The sequence below is a fragment of the Abramis brama genome, assembly GCF_963993115.1.
Source record: "Abramis brama genome assembly, chromosome: 1".
Lineage (NCBI taxonomy): Eukaryota > Metazoa > Chordata > Actinopteri > Cypriniformes > Leuciscidae > Abramis > Abramis brama.
This window is the reverse complement of record NC_139963.1, coordinates 79,836,468-79,864,418: the sequence shown is the minus strand read 5'-3', so window position 1 is coordinate 79,864,418 and position 27,951 is coordinate 79,836,468. Positions and strand designations below refer to the sequence as shown.

The window sequence follows — 27,951 nt, the reverse complement described above, 5'->3', positions numbered from 1 at the left end:
CTACAAAATAATTACAGACTCCCACAGAATTTTCAATTGACCACATATGGATGTAGCTCAAACCACATATGGATGTAGCTCAAAACCTATTTCAAAAAGTCATATTTATTTTTTGCCATTCACACTTGCTAAATATGATCAGATTTCAATTGGATATTCACAAAAATTTGGATTTGGATTGAAAGATTGAACATAGCCTAAAAGAAAAAAATCCTGCACACTGTTTTACTGTTTTTAGTTAAAAAAATAAATAAATAAAAATAAAGATCTTTTCAGGCATGTTCAACTAAATAAATTGGCCAAGTCATGACATGAAGTCAAGTCTGTTAAGGAAGCATGCTTTTGACAAATAGGTGATGAGATGTCCTGTTGGGACATGGGTTTCATTTTCATCAACACCCCCTTGCTTCCTAGCATCCCATGTTCAGCAATACTCCATATGTTTGGAAATAAAGGCCTTAACCCCCTGCTATAATCATCATCTAAACAATCTTTCATTTCAGTGGAGAGACAGGCAATGGAGTAGAATTATAACTGTCAGAATATTGACATCACCTTGTTCTGTTGAATGCTCAGTAGAGTTTTCTCAAGGTGAAGCACCTTAGAGATGTTCAAGCTGTCTTTACAGAGCGACTTCAGACCTGATATTGCATCCTCAGTAAGATAGAGGAGGAAAACCCAGCGAAACTTCACTGTGTCAAGTATTCTCTTAAATATGCCCTCTACAAGAAAAGGAGAGAACAATTAGAAAATGGTTAAAGAAAACAATTAAAATATCAATGATTAAATGCATATGTGCATTAATGTTTAAGATATGTGCTAATTTGTATAATCTGAATAATTAAAAATCTTTATTTTTCTCCAACCTGCTAATTCAATTAAGTTGTGTTACCAACTTGAATTAATGCATGGTGGCAAGTTAAAAATGTAAATTTATTGATTTTGTTAAAGCGTTTAATTTGCAAACATTATTTCTGTTGACATAATAGCCGCGTTTCCACTGTCGGGCCAGTGCGAGTCAGGGCTTTAAACGAGCTGGGCTAATAGCCTCGGACCTGTAGCACCGAGCCCAAAACCAACGTCACACAAACCATCATTTATCAAGTTTTATCAAAAAACAAATCAGAAAGAAATCACTGGAAACTAGCGAGATTGCAAAACAAACATTATAAAGCGACCGTTTGCTGGCATTTTTGTTGTTTAGTTAAAGATTTAAAACCCAAGCATGGATGTTTTACCACGCTTACAATAAAAAGTGATACATTGATCATAATGAATTAATTTGTGTCAAGATTGCACATCACAGAGAAATAAAGTGGTTTACTGTTATTTCACAAAAGAAAGAGGACACACGTAGCCTATTTATTCAGTCGCGTCTGTTTCTGTTTATTTGTAGTCACAGGACAGTAGCTATGGCTTAAATCTAAATTACATTTAGAAAGAATGATAATTTCTACAAATATGCCACCAAAAATACGACCCAAGGAGCTTTAGCACTCTCTCCCAATAGTTATATATTTTCAGTCAGACAAACAGAGGAAGCTCTAGAAAAATCGGAGTTGCTTTATTTAACGACATATGCGGAGCTATTATGAATAACAGACTGTCCGGTATAAAGAGACGAGACGTTCTGAGAGATAAAATGAAAACACGATTGTGATAGTGTATGTGTATGTGTGTATGTCCATGAAACTTCATTTATTCCTGTATATGTCTGTGTACACCAAGTATCTGGGTATTTCTGGAAATTGACTGTTCTGTGTACTTTGGCTCCGATTCTGCCCTTTTCATGCAGTGCAGTGTAATCAGACTTTCGTCATGAAAATGTCACCAGTAACAGAGATGGCAAAGCACAAATGATTGTGTCAGAACACCTCCAGGGCCCAGGTAACACCGCAGACCCCAGAGGGGGAAATGCCAGTGTTATGAAACATTCCAAGCAGACAATGAACTTAATTTTGAGAGATATTGATCTAGATATTTGCCTATTTGTAATAAGAAGGTATTACTCATTAAATTGGACCGTGACGAAAATGAATACATTACAAGGGAGTTATAAAATGCTCTGCCTCTTCTTGTTCTGGTCAGTTTGAAAGGAACAAGGTCCTTGTTTTGACAAAAACCTGGTAATAAAACTTTGAAGATCTTTGCAACGGAGTGTTCAATTAAAATGTAATTCATTTTTGTTGTAATTTCCATGACATAAACTGCTCTCTCTTTACAATCAATCTAGTTACAACAGTTGTTGCAGTTCTTACAGCAGTAACATTGTGAGTTCTCATACAGTACGAGGTGAGACTCTCTCTTTCACTTACGCTCTCTCTCTCTCCCTCTCTGGACGTGGGGATATTCTTTGGTGGTCTCATCATGTTTGTATTATCTCTTAAAAATCATTGTCCTTTACTTTGCAGAACAGCCATGGTGATCTACATAGTTACGTTATACACAGGAGATAGGCTTTCGGCGGGCACCTACAGCCATATCTACATCAAACTGCGTGGCACTGAGGCCGAGAGTGAGAAAAAGATTCTAAATAACATTCGGTGGTTTTGGCGAGGACAGGTAAGTGCACCCAATTAAACCAACAGTATGGAGTTTTGGACTAAAAACTATCAGTCAATGCTACATTTAATGGAAGATAATTGAAAGAGTGAGTATAAAAGTTTTATGGAGTAATGATAAAAATAATAACTTTTAATTTAAAAATAAAAATGTTTCTTCTCTGAATTTTAAACCCAACTGCATATTATTATATATTTTTTTACCTACAATGGCCCTAATACGCCATTGTACATATGTCTGTTTAGAAGCGAGAATTTAAGATACACTGTGAAGCGTCCCTGGGAGAGCTCATATCTGTCAAGCTCTACTCCAAGCCATTTATGGGTCTTATATACGACCAGTGGTTCTGCGATAAGATCACGATCAACACGCCAGAAGGAGACGAGGTTTTGTTTCCGTGCTACTGCTGGCTTGACTGGGACGAGAAGCTCTATTTAAGACCTGCTAAAGGTAGGCACTCCAGTTTGTGCACCATGTGCACACGCACACACACACACACACACACACACACACACACACACACACACACACACACACACACACACACACACACACACACACACACAGTCTGTTTTACGGTTTTTATACTGTACAAACTGTATATTCTGTCCCCTTACACTAACCCTACACTGTAAAAAAAATCCTAATTTTACAGAGAATAACTGTAATTTTTTTAGAGTATTTTTCTGTTATTTTAAATTATATTCAAAACTTTGTAAAATTACAAACAATATCTGTAAATTAATTAATTGACTGGTAATTTAAGGATTATATCATTAAGGAAAAAATACATTAATTCTTATTTTTTTCACAGGACAATTACTGTATTATTTATACAGTATTTTTCTGTTTTTTTAAATTACATACAAAGTTATGTAAAATTACAATAAAATTGTGTAATTAAATATGTAGCTCATTATATTAAAGGTTTATATCCATACTAACAATTTAACATATTTCCTTGTCATTTTAAAGTAAATGTTATTAGTTTTACATTTAAGTGTATTTTTACATTAAAACTCTGTAATTCAAGCAAACTGCACAATTATTGTTAAATTAAACTTGCTGGTTAGACAGCAGGCCAACAGGGTTCATGGTGGAACATATGGTGCGTTTAGGTCCTCCTGGGAAGTTTGTACTCATGAGGTTTTACTATTTATTTTTTTATGTTTTAAATTAATTTATGAAGCCACTGTATCATTACATATTATATTGTTATATTATAATGCTCATATTTTGTGCAGGTATTAGCTTACTTCATTGTAAATAGTAAAGACTGAAAATGTCACTGCTACAGTATAAGTATCGTATTCCTCAATGTTTCTCACTGTCACACCCCTAACTCTTCAAGATCGGGGTTATAGAAAATTCTGAGCTTCCTACTCATATTTTTATCATTGTAGTGGTGTAAGGCCCGCTATATTGGTCCAATCTGCCGGTTCGCCAATAAACGGGGAAGGTATCACGTGTTCTGTCCTCACTCATGCAAAGTATTGGTTGGTTGAATTTGTAATACATTGATCATATGTATTTACTCGTTAATTTCATCTGACTCCATAAATGAAAGGGTTTTAATGATATCTGTGGATTATTAATCATGAGTGAATGTTTGACTATTCCTTTTAACCATTAAATGAACAATGTCAAGATCAGTTAGAATAATCACATGTAAGGATTTATTATGTCAGGTAAATGTATCATGCCAATTTCATAATCAATTCAAAGATAATCGATACAAAACATCAAATGCTCTGGAATAGAGTGAAGATGCAAACCCAACTTTAAGAAATACGTGAGGCTGAGAGATCTATCTCTCAGCCTCACGGGCCAATCTGAAGTACAGAAAAGGCCTCGATCTCCCTGCTGCATCTCATTAAATAGCCAGACCTCTTTCACATGTCAACATGTGCTAACAAAAGAAATTTGCATTCAGAGGTAGCACCTCTGGGTGTAGGGAGACCATTTGTCTAGAGGCCAACCCCTCCTTGTATGCTAGTTATCCATAAACCTTCAAAAACCTTATTACCTTGTGTTTTACTTATTCTGAAATGAGACATTTGTATCAGTCGCACGGTGACATTTTAAACGATACCAAACATAAAAATACTCTGTGATAATCATTCACATTAAACTATACATTTTCTTGGGAGAAACCAGGTGATCATCTGAACATGAGAGAGAGGGGGTGAGGGGAGAGGGAAGGAGATGTAGATTAGGATGACTCAGAGGTGAGACTTTCGTCTCGATAGTGCACGAGGGCCAGTTCAAATGGTAATCTCCAGAGAGGTCCTTTTGTCCTCTCAGGGTCTGGTCAACCCAGAAACAGACTGTCTGGAATTTCCCAATTTATCAGTTCTTACAGTGGCGTTCATGTGCGTTCAACACGTAAATACGATCTTTATGACATGACTTGAATGCACCAATAGCTCTATCTAGTGACAATCCATACAAACACTCTTTGCTAAATTACATTACAGACTGTTGCACTGAGAAGTTCTTAGTCCTGTATCAACGCTAAAGGCCTAACCACTGCAGTAAATACCTTGGAGTATCCATGCTGTTAAATAAAGGTCTGTAGACAAGGGTTAGGGTTAGAGTTAGGGTTAACCCTTAATTTCTAACCCAGCCCCGGTTTCACATTACTGGTGTGCATCTTGAGACAGAACAATGGCAATGACATATTTTAAGATAAGTCAGTGCAAGTTGCTTTCAGGTAAAACAGCTGAAATGTGCATTTTAGTCTGGGACTACAGGCGTAAACCTTGCCTGTGAAACCCGGGGTATATGTTGCAACTTGTATAGAATTATGCCAATGTTAGCAAAGTGTTGTGTTGGACAGTGGATTAACCCTAAACCAACAGGTTGTGTAACAGTGCCACACAGGGTGAAAAGCAAGACATTATTAGGCATAAGAGTGTTTCTAAAGGAAAGGAAGGTCAATAATTTGTTAAAGTGCAAAAGAGTCATTTTGGGTCACATGGATGCAACTAATGTCAGCAGAGTATACCAATCCATTAGTTTTGCATACAGAATTTTATATGAATACATATGCAGTGTTTGCTCTGTTAAATATAATATGTTTGCTCTGTTAAATTGCTGTTTAGCAGAGCAATGGTAAATATATGTTGTTATATATGGTATATAAGTTCCCTTTCGTGGTCACTCCGAGTTACGTCGGATGACGACGAATGGGGTTTTGCTTAGAAAGCCTGTCATCTTCGAGTATATAAAACGAGCCAATGGCAATGAAATGCCATGGGTCTGCGTAATTTGCATAGCGTATCTCCGCCCCACGCCGGGGGTATATAAGGAAGTACACTGGCAACATGCAGATATGTTTTCGCTTCGGAGCCAAGAGTTTTCTTCACTCCTACAAGCCATTCTGTATCATCTTCACTCTACGAGACGAGCGGCTCTTCAGTGTGTTTGTGTGACGCCGTGTTCCAGCGAGATCGCATTGCCTGCTGCTGATCTGTGCAGTGATCTGCCGACAGTGAGTGTGTTTCTCCCTGGGCACTTCAGCACACTGCTGAGCTTTTCCTCTCTCTAAAAGAGCTGCACGCGGCACGTCTTTTTCAAGACGGTTCGCCCGTGTATTACTGGATGTGGGCGCGTGACTCATCTGTTTAACGGTCGCGAGCGCTGTTTTGCGTGTTGGGTTTAATCACGCTCGGCAGCGCTCGTGGATGAGTCATGTTTTAATTGCGGGAACATGACCATCGCAATGTTTATAGATCGAGACTCCATGATCTCTGTGTGAGAGTCCCCTCTGCCACACCCCAATCTATCTCTTCCTAAAAAGAAAAACGAGAGGGATACTTTGGCTGGTGGCCAGGGTGATCTGAGGGTTATGGTGTGGCATAATTCCGACAAGCTTTCCTCGGGCCACGCCCCCCTCCACATCGCAAACCGTGGGGCTTCCGTGTGTGCCTGGTTCCTCTCGGGGACCCAGTGTTTTCATTCGGGACTCCAGCAGATGGTGTCATGCCACTCACAGCATCATAAGGCGGGCTTGATTCCTCTGGAAATGAGGATTCGACTGCGTTGCCTCCCTCGGACTCAGCGTTAGTCGAGTCAGATCCAGAGCTGATGGCCATGCTTTCCCAGGCAGCTGAAAGCATCGGTTGGAGTGGCGTCCTCCCCCCCGAGCGCTGTAGGCTTCCCAGATGTGCATCAGGACGGATGTGCGTCCTCCGCCTTCGCTGCCCTTGATCGTGAGGCGATCTTGGTCTGTATGTTCTCTGTCACTATTGTGACACAGGCATGCAGTCCTGTGTGTCGCCTTCGCCTTCGAGGCAGTGCTGACTCTGGAGTTCTGTCAGAACCGGCCGCAGTGGAACGCTGGTCCTTCCCTGGCCAACACTGACAGAATGCGGAAACTCGACCACGCCCCCTTGCTGGGACGCTATGCCTCCCATGCCCGGCCTGGTTGTTCCGCCGCGCACACTACTGACCTCGTTCTCGGGCGACATCGGTACCTGCGTGATCCTGGGTCAAGTGGTGTCCACTAGAGTGGTCCAGACATGGGCTTAGCCAGGTTGATGTGAGGGGGTCTGGGAATTCATTTTCTCAGCTCCCCCATGTTCCAGGCTGGGCTCTTCGGCGGGGTGGCTTCGGCCACCAGAAGCAGACTCAGGTCCGTCTGCACTGATGGTCATCCATCCGTGTGGTCTCCTTAGTTTGCTTCCCGCCAAGGCCACCTCCATGCGGCTCCTCCCCTCAGGCCTTCACCGGCCCTGAGCAGGAGGAGGTCACAGGAGGGCGGCGCTGCCAGTCTCCGCCCCTTAGACTGCCACGCCAGTCTAAGCAGCACTCTTGAGACAGGCAGCTTGGTCGGCGGGGTGGTTGAGGACTGCGCCCAACAGTCTTCGATCTCTCCAGAAACGGACTGAGGCTTCTGCACTGACGGTCATCCGTCCGTGTGGCCTCCTTAGTCTGTTTCCCGCTGACGCCACCTCCATGCGGCTCCTCCCCTCGAGCCTTCACCAGCCCGAGCATGAGGAGGTCGCTGGAGGCTGGCACCGCCTGTCTCTGCCCCTTAACTGACTAACACCTGGTTAAGCAGCACTCCTGAGACGGGCGGCTTAGAGTTAGGGCTCAGTTCTTTCAGGACCTGGTAGCAGGACCACTCCTTCCCCCGGTGGAGGGCTGGGGGAGAATCTCATTCAAAAAGAACTGATGCTCTTTCTCTGAGCCCAAAGAGGCTGTGGATGACAGCACGCACCGCCCACGGGCCACGCTCCTCTCATCCCCCTCTGTCGCCAGACCCCTGCCAGAGCACGCCCCCGTGGGACGCTGGTCCTCCCCTGGCCTCCTCTGGCAGGACGCGGCTAATGACCGTGCCCCCGCACAGGGCCGCTATGCCACCCTCGCCTGGGCCGGTCATTCCGCCTCGCTGCCCCACCGACGGTACGTCTGTGGTTCCTATGACCCCGCTGGCGCAGTTTCTGGAGGCCTGGCTAGAGCTTCCCAGACTGTTCCGCTGGGTCGCGAGAACCATCAGGCTCGGCTACGCGATTCAGTTCGCGCGGTCTCCTCCCCGCTTCGGGGGAGTCCGCTTCACTATGATCGGTGGCAATGCCCCTGTCATGAGAGCCGAGGTCGACACCCTACTGGCGAAGGGTGCGATCGAGATTCTCCCTCCAGCCGAAATGAAGTCCGGCTTCTACAGCCCTTACTTCATTGTACCAAAGAAATCCGGTGGGTTACGGCCAATCCTCGACCTGCGCGTCTTGAACCGCTCCCTTCACAGGCTGCCGTTCAAGATGCTTACGGCCAAACGCATCCTCCAGTGTGTGCGGCCGCAGGATTGGTTTGCAGCGATCGACCTGAAGGACGCCTACTTCCATGTCTCCATTTTACTTCGACACAGACCGTTTCTTCGGTTTGTTTTCAAGGGGCGGGCATACCAGTACACGGTTCTCCCTTTCGGGCTAGTCCTGTCTCCTCGCGTCTTCACGAAGGTCGTCGAGGCAGCCCTTGTTCCTCTCCGGCAGTGGTTCTCAATTCCAGTCCTCGTGACCCACTGCTCTGCAAATTTTGTATGTCTCTCTTAACTGCCACACTTAGTTCAGTTCATGGAGTCTCTCCTAATGAGCTGATGATCTGGTTCAGGTGTGTCTGCACATACAAAATGTGCAGAGCAGTGGGTCACGAGGACTGGAATTGAGAACCACTGCTCTCCGGGAACACGGGGTTCGCATCCTGAACTATCTCGACGACTGGCTGATTCTAGCTCACTCTTGAGAACAGGTTTGCGAATACAGGGACCTTGTGCTCCGGCACCTATCTGATGAAGGAAGACTGTCAGCCGATCACACCAGAAAATGAAGATGATGAAGCTCGTCTTTAATCTGCTAAATTATTGTTTTGTGAATCATTCACGAAATTGAGATGACTGACAGTGATACCCGGCCAAAGCAACGGAAGACATTTTTCAAAACAGATCAAACAAATCAGAAAAAGACTTTCAATAGCCTACAGTAGGCTATTGCTTTCACACACACAAAAAGAAAAAAAAATGTAAAAGAACACTAAATTAATTAAGTTTGAAAACCCATCGCACATTTCAAGGTTTAAATAAAGTGTCGGGACAGTTTATTTATTTAAAACAGGGTTGCATCGAGTTTAGAGTTTTTTCCTTTTGTGATGCAAAATAAGAAACACAGAATCTTATTCTTGTGACATTTTACATGTGTATTGTCAACGAAATTGCAGCTAAGTTAAAAAATTAAAACGGTACAAAACGAACAAAGTTCAAAGCAACATAAATTAAGAACAGGCGTTTTTCTTTGCCTCTCTCTCGCGCTGGATCTTTTAGTAAGTTTCTTTTGTCTCCCTCACTGCGCGCGCCGGGTCTCTCTCGAAATTAAACATTTCAGGGTAAAAACACACCATACAGCTGATAATACTGTATGTCGCTACGTGTCATCCACACAAATCACGAAAGAAAAACTGTAAGAAAAATACCTTTGTTGCTTCAAAGCCTTGCTGAATTCACCTTACAATAAAACGAGGTTGATCGCGAATTAAAGAGCTCTGTGTCTGCTGCTCATTCCAATTCTTTCATGGCATGAACGCGTTTCGTCAACAGTTCATGTTTGGATAATGCCAGATTGTTAACAATCACACACACTGCTCACACACTTTAAAACTCAACAAAACTAATTGAAACAACTGGATTGAACACTTCAATTGAAATTGTGTGTGGACAACTTTTAAATGCAATCAATAAAACTACAATATTTATAATTTAATAAGATATAGGGCCTACATATGGACTTTTGGAGATTTTGAGATTTATCCTTAAAAGAATGTTGCCTTTGCCTGCTCATCAGGCTGGCTCCGACACTCTCCATATGAAAGACGGAACATTAACACCTCTTGTCCTGCACCCCCACGATAAAGCAACTACTGCCGTCTCCAAACCCCCCACAGGCTATCTGAGTTTGAGACTAAAACAAAGAGAAGTTGCAATTCACACTTAAATCGCTATTCTAGACATTAGGCTATTAAAGTGTTGATAATGAAGGAATTAAATTATTTAGGCTACATGTAGTAATATTTCTGTCATAGATGTTTATTAACAATATCGCAACATTGAAAAATAAATTTTATTTATTGAATAAATACATTTTTACAATTTAATTCAGGGCGATTTAGCCTACATTTAATTAGAGCAAGATTTTCACCCTTTCCTTGTCCTTTCCTCATTGAAGCGCTCACATGATAGCTAAACATGTTTGAGTAGATCCTCTACCTCTAGGTTTCATATGGATTACATAATCAGGCTTTAGACATAGCCGATTAATTTCGTATTGTGACTGAGCTGAGGCAAGTGGCTTTCGGTTCATTTGTGTGATGCGCAGTTCCTGGAGACAGAGACGACAGACAAACTTTTGTCGTTAGCCTAATATGAATAAAAGTTTACAGTTTTGAACGATGTAGGCTACTCTACTCTTATCTGTATGACCGAAAAATTGCAGAGTAGCCTATTGAGTTATTTTAGCTGTTAAGATCTTAATTTATTTTACTCGAGTAAAATAAATCCAAATGAATGCGCCACCGCGTTTGTCGAACACTAATTCAACATGCCAGAATAAAACCCGACTTTAGAACAATGCATAGCGCCACTCGTCGTGGTGTGTGAAAACACTTAATTATAAACTTCAATATTTCATTCAAAACAACCTCAAACCGCTCTGTGACATTTTGAAAAGCCATGCATGCATTACGGCCGCTGGAACCATGAACGTAACAGAATACTGGTTCTGATTTTATTGTTTGTTGTTTAAACGTGCCTGTTGCATATCTTTATTTTATATATTTTATATGGTCTATTGGTGAAGTAGCATTGATTACTGTGGAACCCCCCCCCCCCCCCCCCCCTTATGTTAAATGTTTTTTTTAACATAACTGCTTTTGAAATTACGATTGTTATTATTATAGGCTACATAATGTAAAGTCATTCTATTGTATAATTTTTGTTCCTTAGTGTAAAATGGAAATGCATGGTAATTTTATTTTATAAATAAAAGCAAAAAACTGTGGTGTAACTGAGTTTTAAAACTAGACAAATCTCTCTGCATCAATGATAGGCTATAAACTGCATTAATAGGCTAATTCAACAAAAAAAGTTAGTTCGGGATTTGAACCCATGTCATCTCAATGATCGAAACATAAGTTCTACCACTCGGCCATGAATTTACTCGTTGTGAACGTTCGTTACTCCAGTGTGTGTTCGCTCACACAAGCGAGAAGCGCTCTTCATTTGTCTCATTCCTCAATAGAATAGTAAAAATAATCAGCTTCATTGCACATAATCTATTTCTGTTTGTTATTTTTGTTATTAATTATTATTATTTTATTTTTTTTATCGCACTGCTCCCCGGGGAATAGGCTTGTCGCTCACCGACGTCTAAGCCTACAATATGAAATATAGGCTATATTGTTCTCATCTCTATTTTTAACTTTTTATTCTATTTTTCTGTCCTTAAAAAAAATTCTATTCTGTTTACCATAGTTGTAGTATTTCATCCTTACTGTTAATTGACATTAGCCACACTTACATTTCGGCAATTGAAAAAATGCGGCAATTGCTGCTGTTTTGCACAATATCCCTTTGCGCCACCTGGCGGTCATTTCGCGAATGACTTTGAAATGGTTTATGGTTTATTTTTGCCATAACATTTAGTTTCAACATTTGCATTTAGTTTCAAAACCACCGCGGCGGCTGGCTCGGCGGTAATAGGCATTCTGGTTGGCTACCTACTGTAATCAGCAATATTTTAAAATGTATACGATGTTTAATAGGGAGCCAGTGCAGTTTTGACAGAACTGGGCTAATATGATCATACTTCCTGGTTCTGGTAAGAACTCGAGCTGCTGCGTTTTGGACCAGCTGTAGTTTATTTATTAAGCATGCAGGGCAACCACCCAGTAGAGCACATGTGTCAAACTCCAGTCCTGGAGGGCCACTGTCCTGCAGAGTTTATCTCCAACCAGCTCCAAAAACACCTGCCTGGAAGTTTCTAGTAATCCTGAAGACCTTGATTAGCTGGATCAGGTGTGTTTAATTAGGGTTGAAGCTAAACTCTGCAGGGTTGTGGCCCTCCAGGAACTGAGTTTGACACCCCTGCAGTAGAGCATTACAATAATCTAGCCTTGAGGTCATGAACGCATGAACTAACTGTTCCACATTTGTCAATGAGAGCGTAATTTAGATATATTTTTAAGATGGAAAAATGCGGTTTTACAGATACTAGACACGTGACTTTCAAATGAAAGATTGGTATCAAAGAGCACACCCAGGTTCCTAAACGACGACGAAGACTTAACAGAGCAGCCATCAAGTGTTAGACAGTATTCTAGATTTTTGTCCAATAATCAGAATCTCTGTTTAGGGTTAGGGTTAGTATTATCGGTTAACAGGTCAGATAAGTGTGATTTAAATCAGGGTTCACCAATCTCGGTCCTGGAGGGCCGATGTCCTGCAGAGTTTAGCTCCAACCCCAATTAAACACACCTGAACCAGCTAATCAAGGTCTCACTAGGCATACTAGAAACTTTCAAACAGGTGTGTTGGAGCTTGTTGGAGCTAAACTCTGCAGGACAGCGGCCCTCCAGGACCAAGATTGGTGAACCCTGATTTAAACCATGCTAATGCAATTCCACTAATGCCAACATAATTTTCAAGTCTATTTAAAAGAATGTTGTGGTCAATAGTATCAAATGCAGCACTAAGATCGAATAACACTAATAGCAAGATACAACCACGATCGGATGATAAGAGCAAATCATTTGTAACTCAAATAAAGTAAACTCCTGCACAGGGTCAGGACTAGAGATTACATGGCTGTCATTGGCCGCATTTCCATTACCCTTCAAATGGCACAAATTGAAATTGCGAATTGACTATACGCCCAATGGAAACGCGTCAATTTCGCAAAAACTCACATTTATTGCAAAAAAGTTTTTACGCTCGCATGAGGTGGTTTTTCAGGCAATTCGAAAAATAAATATTTTGCAAAATTGCAATGGAATAGCCTGGGTTTCCTCATGCTGCCTTGCATGCAGTGCGATTTTATTCAAGCTGCTAGGCAGCCTGGATACCATGGACCAGATTTTCCCCTCAAAAAGGGGACCAATCACAGAACGGGGAGGGAGCAGCAAGACTATGACGACGTCTATGCGACACACCGAAGCAGTTTGTTTATATCTATGGATCCAACATGGCAGCAGACGCAAAGTTACCTTTCGATGCAGCCTTAGATAGTGTTCTAAGTAGTTTAGAACACAAGTTTATTTCGTCGTCTTCCTCGTCGAATTTCTGTCGCTCTACATACGTCATCTGGTATAATTGAAACGATTGGCTATGAGCTACGTACAGGCGCATTTGATAGACATTCGTAGCGCCCAATAAACGGCTCTGGGCATTCGTAAACCACGCCTCAAATACGAGAAAATGAACATGTGGTTCCCAGACCACGTCTCAATGAGACGAGGTCTGACGTTAGCCAGGCTAGCAATGGAAACAGTTTTTGCGCATTTGCAGGTCACCTGACTTAGAAGGCGCGGTGTGTTTGGACAGAATACGAGACAGAGTTCTTTATTAAATTCATATAAGACAAAAGAATTTACACGAATAATGGATTCTAAACCTCAAATAAATGCCACAATCAAGACCTCGAAGCAGATCTGAGGGAGAAACACCCAGAAACTCCTCATATGTGTCGCTCTCAAGTATAATAAGGGTCGTTCCTTACCATTAATGCTTTGAAAACACACATACAGCTCCTTCCATTAATAATAATGGCCAGTGCAGTGGCTGGGATATAGTACATAAACCTACCAACGTCCGTTGCAATGGTTTTTGGAATGATTTTACTTATCACAAGAGGAAAAAATTAAGTTTTAGTCGCATAACATCGGTTAATAGAAACACCATCATTTCTCAAAAATGTAATGTAAACTCGCCTATTGTTGTGATGTTCATTGGGTGATGGCATATTTAAAAAAAACATATTTTTTTTTATGTATTTCAGAAGACTGTGCTGTATTAGCTATAGGCTAATGCTACTATTCACCTTTTTCAAATAAAGCACATTTGTAATCAAATTAAAGTGTCTATGAAAAATGTTGTTAACATCAGGTGTCTTCAGTAATGCTCAATCATCACTCAATTAATCACGTAATTATCTCATTAACTTTAACACTGCTTCAGAGTTAATTTAACACTCTTGAGTGTGGAGTCAAATAAACTCCCTGGAGAGTTAATTTAACACTGGAGTTTTTACTGTGTATGAAAAATGTTTTACATGGATGACAAATCATCGTCCTATGGTCAAGAAACTATATATATATATATATATATATATATATATATATATATATATGTACACACAATATAACCTACATTTTTTCTTTCAAAAATGTTTTCGTTGCAAACATAAATTTAGATTGTGAATTAATGTTGGCATTTGCATTTCAGCTTCACTGGTGTTCCAGGAGACCAACCAAATAGCCCAAATACAAAGGATGAGGCATCTAGAGGAGCAACAAAAGCTATTCAGGTTGGTGGGCAACAAGTTGGGTGTGACAGCGCAGTGTCTGTGTTATATTAAAATAAATTCAGAGAAATTAAATTCCTTCCATTGAAGTACAGCTGAATATTCTACCCCCAGTTGGCGCGAGTATGCTGCGGACACGCCTCAAGTTATCGATTGCGACACTGCCCTCTCTCTGCCACCTGAAGTCCGATTCTCTTTCACAAAGACAACAGAGTTTTTCTTCACCGCAGGAACTCAGTAAGTGACCAAGTCATTTTAACCCTCCTGTAGTGTTCATGTCTTTGTTGCACAATGTTCAGTGTTCACGGGTCTGTTGGACCCAATATTGGGTTTTTAGAACAACACAACCATAAGAATTTAAGAATTTAGGGAAACAACTGAACAGGTGACGACTCTATTTTAATTTCAATTACATGCAATATGGACAGTAGGCCTATTCATGGTTAATCTTTGCCATATAGGCTTCCTCTTCCAGATCACAATTATTGGTAGCGGCAGCAGGTGTAGTTTCACTCTGCATAAAAATTAGGGAGACGACATATTCTCGTGCTTAAAGGACAATTCCGGCGCAAAATGAATGGATGATTACATTACTGTTGATCATCTGTCCATCATCGTATAAAGCCCACCCTGACAATTTGATTGGTCCGAACAGCTCTGGTTCGAGCATAGTTGTTCCACAACGGATCAAGTCCAGACCGAACTTCCAGACCTCAAATGTTGTGGGGGGGGGCTCACAAGTTCAGCTGGCATCCAGGCTACAATGTAATGGTAACTCTAGAGACGCATTTAGAGAGTTTGTTAGTAAGCCCACGACAGCAAACTTAACCATTTCACCATTATTGTTAGGACAATGGACTTTATCAATGTTTTCTGTTTGTAGATTAGCCTAAATATGGTGTGTTTTTAGTTATAGATTGCACTGGTGGAAATGCTGAATATTTAAGCTAGATTTAACTTTAAGTATACTTTAGTTAAAAATGAACTGTGTTGATTTAAAAACATGATCCATGTATAGTCCGTGTATTTTGCATGGAAGTGGATGGCATTCGCAAAATAGCTTTGTCTCGAAGACAGTAATGATATAATATCTAATAGTAACTACAAAGATGCTCACAACTAAAACTAGGATGGACCATAGGTAGTATATCAAGGCTAGTTACACTATTAATGTTTGCACTGTGTACCTGTGTATTCTGTGTGTGCAGGTTAGCTGCTCTGAAGCTAACTGGATTAGCTGACAGCCGAAAATCGTGGAAAAGCATTTGCCAGCTGGAAGCAATCATTTCTGAAAACAGATCGAAAACCATTGGTACTCATCTTAAATGAATGAACTGTTCAAAATGACTGTATTGCAAATAACATGTAGCAACCCTTACTTAACAAATTTATATGGGAATATACAGCAAAATATAATGCGATATATTACATAATAAATTCCTGTATATGGGAAACTAGTTCTTATATATTTTTTAATATACTGCAATATATGCATTGACTATGTATGGCTATATATTAATGAATATAAAATATTTATAAATGAAGACAAAAATAGCATTACATGTAATATTCACAAAGTTTTATCCTTTATTGTGTACGTATATTGCACATACATGTTCCCATATAAATGTGAATGTATGTACACACACACACACACACACACACACACACATACATATATATATATATATATATATATATATATATATATATATATATATATATATATATATATATATATATACACATACGCACACACACACACACACACACACACACACACACACACATTCATGGAATGAGTTACAACAGATTTCTAGTTCCCAGCATGCTTTGCTTCTTATAGTTAGGGAAAGGTAGGCATTTTTTTTGGCAATCTGCAAAAAAAATTCTTACCAATAGCTTTTTTTTTAGCATGTGTTCCTATAGGTGTCTAGTAACACCTCCCAATTTATCCGCGGCCAAATCCTCGGGGAAACGCCTGGAGAGGCCATTAGTTTTGAGTAAAAATGACTCCAAGCCCATACAGAAATCCATAAAAAGTGGTTTTATTGAACAATTACAAAACAAAACTTCCTAAATCAGTTTAAAATTTAACAAACCTCATCCAACTCCCCTACATCTCTCTCACTCATGTTATCATCTGGCTGGTTGATGTTCTGGCAAGAGTTACCATGACCGTTCCCACAAACAGAAATACGCTTGACGCCTTGCTTTTTACAGCAGCACCTGAGAGTGTCACAGTGCCCTGCACAGTTGCAGCTGACAAACAAGGTAGTCCAGTGCAATAGGATCTGTTGTAGGGACTGGCACATAACCTTGTTCTCCTTGTTTTCATCCATACTCACGGACATCCAGTGATGGACTTTGTAGCAGTAGCCGATCTCTGGTCTGGAGATATGCCCGCAGAGAGTGCTGTGCTGCAGCTCCTGTAGTCGGAGGCAGTTTCTCAGACAAAGTCCATCACTGGATGTCCGTGAGTACGGATGGAAACAAGGAGAACAAGGTTATGCATCAGTCCCTACAACAGATCCCATTGCACTGGACTACCTTCTGAAGTTTGTCAGCTGCAACTGTGCAGGGGACTGTGACACTCTCAGGTGCTGCTGTCAAGCGTATTTCTGTTTGTGGGAACTGTCATGGTAACTCTTGCCAGAACATTAACCAGCCAGATTATAACAGGAGCGAGGAAGATGCAGGGGAGTTGGATGAGGTTTGTTAAATTTTAAACTGATTTAGGAAGTTTTGTTTTGTAATTGTTCAATAAAACCACTTTTTATGGATTTCTGTATGGACTTGGAGTCATTTTTACTCAAACCTAATGGCTGGGATAGATTCAGCACCCCTAAAAACCCCTAGTCAGACCTCTCAAAAGGTAATATTAATTTAAAAAAAAAAAATCATTATTTTTACCCAGGCCGTCTGGGCACAGATTTGCAAAAAAAAAACCTTTCCCTAACTGTTACTGTTAAAGGAGAGCAAATGTTCAAATTAAGTGTTATTTAATGTGTTCTGCTCAATATTAATATAGGCCTGAGATCTGTTAGTGTTTATTGTTCTATTATTTTTTTAATTAGAACGATTTTCTGGTATATCTGAGTTTTTGGAGTTACCATTGTGCTGAAGAGTAGAGCCTGTGGTTCGGTTGATGATTGGCCATAGATCATTTAAACTATAATTATTATATTTAACAAAGTAATGGCTGTGCACTCCTCAGCACAGTGATAGTCTCTTGGATAAATACTTAAGTACATGCAGGTGTGCTTGTGCTTTTGTTAATTAGCTTGAAAATATGAAACACTTATAATGTAAATTAATTAAAAAATATATAAGAAATATATTACATTCTATATTTCTCTCTCTCTCTCTATATATATATGTGTGTTTAAGTTGTATGAGTATTTATTAATATATCTGCAATATATTACACATGCAGTACCATATCTAATCACATATATATCTATATATTATGAAGTGTATTACTGAATATAAAGTTACATACATTATGATATATTAGTACATATGTTGTCCGATATTTTTCAATATATGAAAAGCGTCAATTCCTTATGTATTATTCAATACATTGTAATATATTAACACACTATATTATTCTGTGTATTTTCAAATATACTGTTAAACCATTTAATATATTGATCATTCATATATTAGAAATATATTTTCGTGTCGTAAGGGATATGTTCTGACACAGCATGCTTTGCAGAATACTGTAAGGAGCACTGGGATAAGGATGACTTCTTTGGCTACCAGTTTCTGAATGGCCTCAATCCCATGATGATCCAGCGCTGCTCAACTCTGCCCGAGAATTTCCCCGTCACAGATGACATGGTCAAAGACTCCCTAAGAGGGAGCAGCTTGGAGCAGGAGATGAAGGTATGCTACTTGCTCCTGGCAATGATTTGGAATGACTGCGTCTGGTTTGCTTTGGTTTTGTCTCATTTCCTGGGTTTCTTCATTATTTGGTGTGGTCTACCCCCATACCCAGAAAGGGAACATCTTCTTGTCTGACTATAAGATGTTGGACGGGCTGGTGGGGAATGTTGTCAGTGGCAGGAAGCAGTATCTCACGGCTCCCCTGGTCCTGCTGTACTGCAACCCTCAAGGCATGATGAAGCCCATCGCCATTCAGGTGCGTATCTTGCATCCGAAGTGCAGAAATCCACAGGTTATGAATAAAACCTCGGCTCTTTGAGGGAGAACACAAGACATCACGCTGTATGGGATATCGCTCCTTGAGCATATAGAGGGATTAGAATTGTCTTCAGCTGGGAAATGCTCAAGAAGCAATATCCCAGGGTGACATCGAAGTGCTTTGACCCAAACAGAACTACATGGTCAGTCTTTATTAAATGAAATACAGATGAATAAATCTTGAAAGATGAGGTAAATAACCAAATTATTACAAAGAAACAAAGAAAAGGTGATATATATAATGTACAACTGATGAGTAGGCAAACATGTCTGAATGATTAAACATTAAATAAACCTTTTTTTAAGATGTCAATGTCTTTAAAAATAATTACCCAGATTCCCTCAGAAACCGTTTGTACCATTTTCACGGATGTTCAAATTTAATCTGCACAGTTAATGCAACAGCCCAGCAAAGACAACCCCATCTTCCTCCCAACGGATTCAAAGGCCGACTGGAAACTGGCCAAGCTCTTCGTCCGAAACGCAGAGTTTGGCGTTCACGAGGTGGACTTTCACCTGCTGAGGACTCACCTGCTGGCGGAGGTGTTCACCGTGGCCATGTTGCGCAATCTTCCCTCTTCACATCCTCTCCACAAGGTATTGAATCTGTCGCGCATGAGTTGGTTTGACGTGTGAACGGCGAGGGCTCATAGAACAACAGGGGCGTGTTCCAGACATGCCATATCCACAGAGAAAGACAGAGAGAGAGAGAGAATGATAGAGAGTTAAAGCTACACTGTGTAGGATTTTCTCCCACCTAGCGGTGAAATTGTATATGACTACCAGCTGAATATTACTTTCTAGCCCCTCCCATTCCGAGGGCGTTTTAACTACTATGGTGGCCGTATTATTTCAAATCTGCCGGCAGTCGCGAGTAATCTCCCCCTCGCATTCGTCACTGTGCCACTGCGTGAAAAAAGGCCAAGCTTGAATTTCCAGGTATGTCCCTCTTTGTCTAATGTATTTTCAAGATGGATGCGCAACATGGCTTCCGCCATTCGAGCGACTCGCTCGTATGTATTCTAAATAGCAGATTATACACTTACAAGAATAATTAATTAGTTGGTTGAAGTTATTACACATTAATGAGAATCTATCATTTTGAAAGAACAAAGTGTTTTTTGCTAAGAATCAACTTAAAATATTATACAGTGTAGCTTTAAATAATGTAGGTTACTTCTATACTATTTGACAGCAGGGGAGTTTTTCAGCTGTGGTCTGTGGTCACAGCTGTTTATTTTACCTCAGAGATGTGGCTTTGTGAAAAAGCCTGCCCTTCATTATTGCCTTTTGGAGAGCGAGACTGAGATATCTAAAGCCTGTGGTCACAGACAGTGTTTGGAATAACGCCGTTTAAAAGAACGGCGTTAGGTAACAACGTTATTTTTTCAGTAACGGGGAAATCTAATTAATTACTTTTCCTGTCGTTACAACGCCGTTAACATTACTGGACGTTAAATGCGGTGCGTTACTATGCATTGATTGAATAAACTGTGTAATCCGAACGCACCCCTGGCTCGCACAGCTAGTGAGGAGGTGGGTTAATAAAGAGGTAAGCAATTATGATTGGCTAAGGCAGAGTCATGTGTTTCATGGTAGCCAATCAGAGCCAGTGTTTTTTACACACATGCCAGCACACGCGCCACACACACACACACACACACACACACACACACACACATCAGCTAAACAGAGATTGAGCAGCAGAGATGGCGAGTCAGGAGTAATCCGATAAAAAGTTGGCATTTTCAAGGTGGAGATATAAGCACTACTTCAAATTCATTGAGGTCAAAGGCAAGAACTAGGGGTGGAACGGTACATGTACCCGTACGGGCGTCATGGTTTGGTGCATACATTTACACGGAGAATACACGGTATAAAAATAAATAAAACTCGCGTGCAAATTAATTAATGTAATGCGGAACTACTGTTATACGCGGGTTCTTTAGGGACACCTAATCTGTAGCCCCGCCTTAGCTCTGAACATGGCTCTGGAGCAGGCTGCGATGTAAAGATTGGAATGCTGGAGTGTGTGTGTGTGTGTGTGAGTGTGTGAGAGAGAGAGAAAGAGAGATGCGGACACGATCGAAAAGTCGCAAAGTGTTACATTTGTGTGTGTGTGTGTGAGGCGCGGACACGATCAAACAGTGGAAACAAAAACATTCTGTAATTTTGTTTATGCAGGACATTCAAACTGCAAAGTGTTTCCAAATTCTTTTACATCTTGTGAAAAGAGGCATAATAGGTGCCCTTTAAAGTAACGTTCCCAACACTGGTCACAGACTACACAGAACATTAGGTACAAGTAATGTCTTACTCAAACCCATTCATCTCCATCCTACCATTCTCTCAAAAAATGTAATTATTCTGTAATTCATGTAAGAATAACTGGAATGGAATTAAGGAAGTCACATACAAAAGCAGGCTTGCAGGTACAGGTACACACACGCAGGTGCAATAACGCACGCACTCACAGACAAGAAATTAAAATTCATTCTTTATTCATATATTTTTATCTTCAAAGAATGTGAAGGCAGTGAATGCAAATCTCTTACTTACTTTTCCTTCTGTAGCTCCTCTTTCCCCATATGCGATACACGCTCCAGATCAACACCATGGCCCGAAGTCGACTGATATCCACGGATGGGGCCATTAGCATGGTATGCATATGTCATGGTTAAAGAGCACTAAAGGTTCAGTCTTCAATTATAATCCAATACACTGTTGAATTCAGTTCACTATCCTATGTACCTGCAAACATATCTTGTAAGATTGGTACAAAAAAATACATTAATGGCTCTTTAATGTTTTCTGTGATGACTGACATCTTGAACAGTAGATTGCTAGATTGCTAGTAAAAGATTGCTAGATTGCCTTTACTAATTTATAATTTTTTATTTAAAAATGTGGAAATTATTATGGGAGTGGTGGTGACAGAACTTTGTTATACAGTAGCCTTTGACCTAACTTTGTCATGTCTTCTCTCCATTAATGATACCACTCTTAGTATGCAGGAGTAGGTGGAGAGTCATTGGTGAAGTTGCTGAAGCGCGCTACTGCCTCCCTGACCTACAGCGCCCTCTGTCTTCCCGATAACATCTCTGAGAGAGGCCTGGAGACTGTGCCCTGCTACTACTACAGAGATGATGGGATGAGACTCTGGGATATCATCAACAAGTATGACTACCAGTGGAGTTTAGTCTAGTGTTTTATTGATAGGCATTATGCTCTCTCTCTCTCTCTCTCTCTCTTTCTCTCTCTCTCTCTCTCTCTCTCTCTCTGTGTGTGTGTGTGTGTGTGTTACATAATACACTCAGTTTTTAGGGCTGAACTAATACATCCTGGTGCAATTTCTGATTCATATTTCAACAAATACAACGTCAATTATACAGGTTCATGGGTCTAGTCAGTAAGCACATGCAGCACATGTACTGTGTTGTAAGTCGCTTTGAATATATTCCTGCTTAAGAAATAAATGCAAAGCAAATCTTCAAAAAAAAGTAAAGCTGTAAATATGTAAACCTGGAAAACATCTGACTGTGAGGTTGCTTACAGGTTTGTTGCAGCTTTCTTGCCACACTACTATCAACATGATGAAGATGTGCCAAATGACACAGAGCTACAGTGTTGGATCAGTGAGATATTCACCAATGGCTTCCTGGAAAGACATTCCTCAGGTCTGTTATTAGTCCGTTATCAGGGCTGTTGCAGTTGAAGATGCTGCAAGTGTGATTTCTGGTGGAATAAAAATGTGTCTAGACCAAGTCAAGTTATCTTCATTTATATAGCGCTTTTAACAATGTAGATTGTTCCAAAGCAGCTTTACAGAGATACAAGGATAGTTTAAAGTAACAGAGATTGTTTTGGCTTTATAGCAGTTCTTGAATAAAGTTATTTTCCAGCTAAAGTTAATTTGATTGATTCACTTCGGTCGCAACGATCATTAGTTATTAAATTAGGGGCCGCTAACACGACAGGAAACTCTACACAGACTTTAAACGTGAAACCTGTGAGAAACGCTGATGGCGTGCACATGCGTATTACGAGTTCAGTCTATTGGTATGCGTGTTTGAATATATGTGCGCAGGTTTGTAATTCCCTACAAACCAAGCCTTAAAAAACTACTTGTCTGGCCTTAACATTTTTGATACAGAATTTTGTCACTTCGGGGTAGATACGCAAACCGAATTTTCCCGACAACATTTTATCTGTAGAGTGGTAAAGGGATCCTCCTAAAGGAGAAACTAGTTGGCACTTCAGCACCCCGCTATGTCATCGGGTCCAGGCGAAGGTCCTTCGTCAGATCTGGATACGGCCTGGATCCGGCAGGCTGCGGGAAAACCTTGGGATAAACAAAGACACTAAAATTAGCGTAGACGCCATTCTTCAGTCAATTTTGATATTCTAGGTATTATTAACTGGCCGGAATTTTGAGATCACAGTAGACGTGAAAGACTATAATGCGTTAAGAGCTCGCTCGTTTTGAACCAGCTGTAGTTTGTTTATTAAGCGTGCAGGGCAACCACCCAGTAGAGCATTACAATAATCTAGCCTTGAGGTCATGAACGCATGAACTAATTGTTCTGCATTTGTCAATGAGAGCATATGGCGTAGTTTAGATATATATTTAAGATGGAAGAATGCGGTTTTACAGATATTAGACGCGTGACTTTCAAATGAAAGATTGGTATCAAAGAGCACACCCAGGTTCCTAACCGACGACGAAGACTCGACAGAGCAGCCAATAATTAGAATTTCTGTTTTTTCAGAATTTAGTAGGAACCAATGAGTATGCATTTCCAACGGAATTGTTGCCATATTAGGACATTTAATCCAACAAAGGTTTCCTTTCTTTTGTGTGTGTGTGTTCAGATTAGTATTTGCTAGGGCTGGGGAAAAAATCGATTTGATTTAAAAATCGAGTTGGTAGGTCAAATCGATTCATATTTTCAAAAAATCGATTTTTTTTATTTTTTCTCCCCCTCTTCAGCATACAATACATACATTTTGCATTCACCAGATCTTCGTTCAGGGTTTCCGTAGCACGCTCCCTGCGGCGCAGCCCTCGATGCTTCACGACATCACGACAAAAAGACTAGCATGTTTAATTTTTTAACGGTCCTCCACGACGACGGCGCGCGAGTGAGTGAGTGAGTGAGAGTGTGTGTTCGCGAATGAGTGAGCGAGTGTGTGTGAGCGAGAGTGAGTGATGAGTGTGTGTGTGTGTGTGTGTGTGAGAGAGAGAGAGAGAGAGAGAGAGAGTGCGTGTATGTGAGTGAGTGAGTGAGTGTGTGTGTGTGTGTGTGTAGGCTATGTGAGTGAGCTTGTGTATATGTGCGAGTGAATGAGTGTGTGAGATGGCTCGCGATGACTGGTCGGAAAACAACGTGTAGTCTGACATGTTTCTTGTCCTAAAGATTTTTAGGAGTCAAAATCGTGTAATCTGACACAGTGACTATCGTAACAGACAAAAATCGTGTAATCTGAACATAAGAGTTACCTCAGGAATTTTTGTTGTTTTATTAGCTCAATCCAAATACAGTATAAATAAATTATTTGTTTAACCATCTTTGTTGCACACTGCACAGTGACTTTTCAGTTAGAGAAAGGGTTTGCCTTTGCAATTTTGTTTATGTTGATGCACTTTAATTAAATACAATAAATATATATTTTTAAAATATATTTACAGTTCGCAGTTATTTTGTTTTAAATGGGGGCGGGAAAATCGAATCGAATCATAAATCGAGTTTTTTATAAAAAAATCGCAGATTTTTTTAGGGGAAAAAATCGCCCAGCTCTAGTATTTGCATAGAATAGATAGATAGAATAGATGGAAAATCTATCGTTTTTGATATTTGCTTTGAGGCACAACCTCTTTTGTAAACCCCACTGTAATTGACAATTTAACCAGGTCAATAGTCAAAGTTTGGTTTATGGCTCCACTTTCCATTTCTGTGTGTGTGTGTGAGTGTGTGAGTGTGTGAGTGTGTGAGTGAGTGAGTGCGAGTGAGTGAGTGTGTGCATGTATAAATATCCTAAACTGAGTTCCTCACAGAAACAGCCTTTTATTATTTTTCACAGGAATACCATCATCTTTTCAGACATTGGAAGAGCTTATCAAGTTTGTCACCATGGTGATCTTCACTGCATCAGCCCAACATGCCGCTGTAAACAGTGGACAGGTCAGTTAGTACAAGTCAATTCACTTCCAATCACACAGAGCCATTAAAGCTGCAGTCCGTGATCCTAATCTCATACACTTTCCCTCAAATCCAGCGAATTGCTCCACACATTCCTCTAGCTGTACGCTGAGTGTCACGTGTTCATGTATTTTGATTCATGTGTATAGTTCTGTTCCCGTATTTTGCGGCCTTTGTGTTAAGCCGAGTGCACACTGTGCGATTTTGGCCACGATTTGGCCGTCTGAGAGAAATTCAGCAAATCCTAAAAGATTCCTCTGATCTTTGGCTAAAATCTGAAGTCTTTGATCGTTAGTTTGACTTCTGACCGCTGCGATCACATTTTACCACCGACAGAATTCTGGCAGTGTCAGAAGATTTGAATCTCAGTCCTGCAGTGTGACTTCTCCTATGACGACCGTCAAATTGTCTTTGTTTTTCAAGACAAGCCATGACCAAAATTAACGTTAGAGATTTCTTTGTAGCCCCCATTTCAATCCTGCGTGTAACGCAGCTCACTGTCAGCGTCATTGATTGATGATGTAAAACTCCTGACGAGTTTTCTTGCATTTGTAAGTTTTTAACATGTCTTGACTGTCGTACAGTCTGATATTTATGACAACTGAGATCTTGCAGTGTGACATGGCTTACAGCGAGGATCATGTTCGTCTGACAAGCAACTTCTTGCTTGTTTATGGCGGTTGGCATACAACTTTTAGGTGCATTACCGCCACCTGCTAGTTAGGAGTGTGGGTCAATTATATAATATACATATAATATATATATGATAGAAATATTACTTGCATGTAGCCTAAATAATTTAATTCCTTCATTATCAACACTTTAATAGCCTAATGCTAATGTCTAGAATAGCGATTTAAGTGTGAATTGCGACTTCTCTTTGTTTTAAGTCAGTCTCAAACTCAGATAGCCGGTGGGAGGTTTGGAGGGGCAGTTCAGTGGCTTGTTCGGTAGCCTTATTTTACTCCCAATCGTGTTTTGTTTTTTTAACTTCCCACCAACATACCCCTGCTATTGATTCAGATACTACTGTAATTTCAACTGTTGTCTCCTTCACATTTATAACATTTATTCTTGTACCATCCCCATTATTAATACATACTAGGTTTAATACATATTAATACATACCTTTTCTGTAAAAGATACTAGAAAAGGTGGTATCCTCACAACTATGTTCCTTTTTAGAAAGAAATGATGTCTGTGAGGATTTTCAGTCAGGATTTAGACCGTACCATAGTACTGAGACTGCTCTCATTAGAGTCAGAAATGATCTGCTCTTATCATCCGATCATCCGAGAGCGCTCGCGGGTGAAAATGTAAAAATATTTTATCAGATGTGCCTTTCGTTTAGACGGCGACAGCGTTTTGGGGGCTTCCTCTGTTTGTGGTGTACTTAAGCCCTGTTTAGTCGTATCCAGTTGTCAGTTCTAACGTCTTGTTTAGTTGGTTGTTCTATTCCTGATCATGACATTCTGTTTTGTCAAGATTTGAGTTTGTTTTTGTAATTAAAGTTTAAGACTGCCGCACTTAGATCTTGTTTCATCTCTACTGCAACCTACAATGACATTCAGTGTTCGAGCTCAAAAACCCTCTGTTGTTCTGGCTAAGATTGGGAAACAAACATATAGACCGAGCTATATACAATCCCTGCTAATCAAGCTTCAGCAGCATGAAGGGGAGGGTTTTCACTTTCTTGATATTGAGCTCAAATGTCAACAACCTTTCACAAACCCATATTTGCAGACTCTACTTTAAACTGTTTCTGTTATTACTGTAACATTACCTCAAGAAGCTTTAACCTCCTAGGGCAGCGGTTCTCTTAAGTGCACAGGAGATCAGCAGAAAAACAGAACACAGACGTTACAACGGCTTTCAAGTGCATGAATAGTGGTTGGCGCTCTGCCTTGATAAAGCAGCACCAATTCCACTGAATCATTCTTCTTAAGACTGTTGACTTGTTACCAGATTGTGTTTAAGGGGGGCATGACTAAAAAGTTTGAGAACCACTGCCCTAGAGCAAGTAGCCCAGGACGACGAGAAAAACCTGTCAATATCCACTTTCCATGGCCTAAGTAATGTGAATTATGCGCTCTTGTTATTCTTTATGAATATTTGACTTATCACATTTCTCACAAATTCTTTCCCCCCAGTATGACTTTGGCGGCTGGATGCCTAACTACCCCACTGCCCTCAGAATGCCCCCTCCCAAGAAGAAAGGCCAGACCACTGAGCTCACGATCCTGGAGACCCTACCTGATGTGGGCACGACAGTGAATGGGATGGCTGTCCTGAAACTCCTGAGCAATGACTCTGCAGACCATGTGAGTTTTTACACCATCAGGGTACATGTTAAAAGACTGCAAAATGGTGTCATATTACTCTGGATGACAATGGCTTACTTACACTGCTTTCATTCCTCTAGTTTGCATTACCTGACTGTTACATTACAAAAGAGATTTAGCAAAGTGTAAGCATAGAGTTGCAGTGGGCTCTTACAGAGTATTAGTGTGCTGTCATGCGTAGTGTGTTAAACATTGTTATAAACATGTTTCTTATCAACATGTTATTTACGATTACAATCTTGATACTCTGTCTGTAGTACCCTCTGGGAAAATTCCCTGAAAATCTGTATGATGAAGAGGTCCCCTGCAAGCTCATTAAAGATTTTCAAAAGGATCTGGAGGAGTTGTCAGATCTCATCGAGAAGCGGAACAAGAAGTTGGAGCTTCCCTACACCTATCTGAACCCCAAAAATGTGGACAACAGTGTAGCCATTTGAAAGGATACAGTAGTCCTTAATACATTTGTCTTTCTATTAATAGCTTTGAAAATAAAAATAAAGACCAAAGCAAAAATAAATCAAAGTGAATCATGGATGTTGCCTTTCAGAGAAAATAAAAAATGATGTGAAA

At 40.4% G+C, this 27,951-nt stretch overlaps 1 protein-coding gene across 1 annotated transcript; it reads left to right on the top strand.

The window, feature by feature from the left end:
* The first annotated feature begins 2,053 nt into the window (after positions 1-2,053).
* Positions 2,054-27,951, top strand: LOC311084173 (hydroperoxide isomerase ALOXE3-like). Its single transcript, XM_084116079.1, has 16 exons — positions 2,054-2,126; positions 2,234-2,292; positions 2,412-2,562; positions 2,808-3,012; positions 14,552-14,633; positions 14,745-14,867; positions 15,839-15,942; positions 18,352-18,521; positions 18,634-18,777; positions 19,233-19,436; positions 21,413-21,499; positions 21,847-22,016; positions 22,395-22,516; positions 24,921-25,021; positions 27,190-27,360; positions 27,639-27,951. Exons 3-16 carry the CDS (start codon positions 2,419-2,421, stop codon positions 27,816-27,818), a joined length of 2,007 nt encoding a protein of 668 aa, XP_083972205.1. The 5' UTR covers positions 2,054-2,126; positions 2,234-2,292; positions 2,412-2,418; the 3' UTR covers positions 27,819-27,951.